General features: G+C 30.2%; 1 protein-coding gene across 1 annotated transcript in view; it reads right to left on the reverse strand.

Annotated features, from left to right (window-relative positions):
* The window catches only part of LOC106472693 (ionotropic receptor 25a-like), a gene marked incomplete at its 5' end in the record, with an annotated part of 49,178 nt that extends 48,186 nt beyond the window's left edge, over window positions 1-992 (reverse strand). Inside the window, one exon of the mRNA XM_013933345.2 lies at window positions 939-992. Within this exon, the coding sequence (XP_013788799.1) occupies window positions 939-992 (54 nt within the window). The remainder of the gene's footprint in view (window positions 1-938) is intronic.
* Window positions 993-2,886: the final 1,894 nt, after the last annotated feature.

Consider the following 2,886-nt stretch of genomic DNA (forward strand, 5'->3'; position numbering starts at 1 on the left):
AACTAATACCATACAGAGCAAGTGTCGTAGTTTTTAACAGCTTGTTTCACTTAATAACTCTATAAGAATAAATGGAATAGTGTATGTCACTTTGTGGTGTATTATCTTGCCTTAAGTAATACCATACAGAGCAAGTGTCGTAGTTTTTAACAGCTTGTTTCACTTAATAACTCTATAAGAATAAACGGAATAGTGTATGTCACTTTGTGGTGTATTATCTTGCCTTAAGTAATACCATACAGAGCAAGTGTCGTAGTTTTTAACAGCTTGTTTCACTTAATAACTCTATAAGAATAAACGGAATAGTGTATGTCACTTTGTGGTGTATTATCTTGCCTTAAGTAATACCATTATAAGAAGCAACTTAAAATAGTGTTTCAATGTTAGGTGTGTCAACTTGTCTTAAAAACATACGAAGTTGTGAGAAACAATATTTACGTTTCATAGTTATATACCTTATTTAATTTTTAAAACAAGTTTGTATACGAAGCAATTTAAAATAGAGTGTAAGTTTCATTGTTAGATATATCAACTTTTCTTAAACAGAAAATGTTATAAGAAAAAGTTTATAATAACATGTAACTGTTATACGGTTTTGCTTTGAAGTTAAGCACAAAGCTGCACAGTGGGCTATCTGTGCTCTGCCCACCACTAGTATCGAAACCCGATTTCTAGCGTTGTAAGTCCGCAGACATACCGCTGTGCCACTGGGGTGCCTGTTATACGGATTATATTTTAAATAAACACAGAAATATTACAATTAATATCGTAACACAAATAAAAGGAAATTCATCTGTAAATGCAATTCTTAGCTTTATCTTGTTATATTAATAACGTTACACAAACGAGTAGAAACTAGCTTGTTTACAAATTCAGCTAGCTGTTTCTAAACACTATAACAAATTGTAATGAAATACTTGAAACATACTTCAACTTACTTTTGTAACAAAAAACCATGCGTGGCCTCTTCCAGTCATGCCCTTAGATACGGCCTGAAAGTAATATTAGAGAATCACTTATAGAGCATACACAGACTTCTAGAGAGGACTCTGTAGCCATAGTTATGTGTGTTATTTCTAAAAGCCTGAGTAAGTAGTTTCGATACTTATAATAAGTATTGTATTTTCTCTGACAGAAGCTCGTTCTTCTGAATGTGTATTTGAATATGGAAACTGGTGAATGTCTATGATTTAGAAGCGCGATAGGTAGTCATAATAAAACACTTTTGCGCCAATCGGAAGATACTGCATTATTAAATATATTATTATAATTAACATAAAACATCTTTACACCAGTCGGAAGATGCTGAATGTAGCATCTTCCGAGTGGTGTAAAAGTATTTTATGTTAATTATAATAATATATTTAATAATGCAGCATCTTCCGATTGGTGTAAAAGTATTTTATGTTAATTATAATAATATATTTAATAATGCAGCATCTTCCGAGTGGTGTAAAAGTATTTTATGTTAATTATAATAATATATTTAATAATGTAGCATCTTCCGAGTGGTGTAAAAGTATTTTATGTTAATTATAATAATATATTTAATAATGATTAAATATATTATTATAATTAACATAAAATACTTTTACATCACTCGGAAGATGCTGCATTATTAAATATATTATTATAATTAACATAAAATACTTTTACACCACTCGGAAGATGCTACATTATTAAATATATTATTATAATTAACATAAAATACTTTTACACCACTCGGAAGATGCTACATTATTAAATATATTATTATAATTAACATAAAACACATGTACACCAGTCGGAAGATGCTGCATTATTAAAGATATTATTATAATTAACATAAAACACATGTACACCAGTCGGAAGATGCTGCATTATTAAAGATATTATTATAATTAACATAAAACACATGTACACCAATCGGAAGATGCTGCATTATTAAATATATTATTATAATTAACATAAAACATCTTTACACCACTCGGAAGATGCTGCATTATTAAATATATTTTTATAATTAACATAAAACACATGTACACCAGTCGGAAGATGCTGCATTATTAAATATATTATTATAATTAACATAAAACATCTTTACACCACTCGGAAGATGCTGCATTATTACAATCAACAATAGATAGTACAATCAACAGCATATTAATACTAGAGGGAAGACAGCTAGTCATTACCACACACCGCCAACACTTGGGCTACTCTTTTACCAACGAATAGTGGGATTGACCGTCACATTATAACGCCCCCACGGCTGAAAGGGCGAGCATGTTTGGTGTGCCAGGGATTCGAACCCGCGACCCTCAGATTGCGACTCGAGTGCCTTAACCACCTGGCCATGCTGTTGTAATTATAACTGTATTTTATATAAAAAGTGAATACAAAGGGTCTTTATGACCTTATGATGTAATGTACTATGACATGCTGTTGTATTTATAACTGTATTTTGTATAACAAGTGAATATCTGGGGTCATTATCACCATATGATGTATTGTACAATGACATGCTGTTCTAATTATAACTGTATTTTATATAAGAAGTGAATACACGGGGTCTTTATGATCTTATGATTTATTGAAGAATGACATGCATTTGTAATTATAACAGTATTTTATATAACAAGTAAATACACGGTGTCTTTATGACCTTATGATGTATTGTATAATACCATGCTGTTGTAATATATCGGTATTTTATATAAAAAGTAGATACACGGGGTCTTTTTGATCTTATAATGTATTGTACAATGACATGCTGTTGAAATTAATATTGTATTTTATATGAGAAGTGAATACACGGGGTCTTTATGATCTTATGATTTATTGAAGAATGACATGCATTTGTAATTATAACAGTATTTTATATAACAAGTAAATACACGGTGTCTT

Source organism: Limulus polyphemus, unplaced genomic scaffold (genome assembly GCF_000517525.1).
Source record: "Limulus polyphemus unplaced genomic scaffold, Limulus_polyphemus-2.1.2 Scaffold5531, whole genome shotgun sequence".
NCBI classification, from domain to species: domain Eukaryota; kingdom Metazoa; phylum Arthropoda; class Merostomata; order Xiphosura; family Limulidae; genus Limulus; species Limulus polyphemus.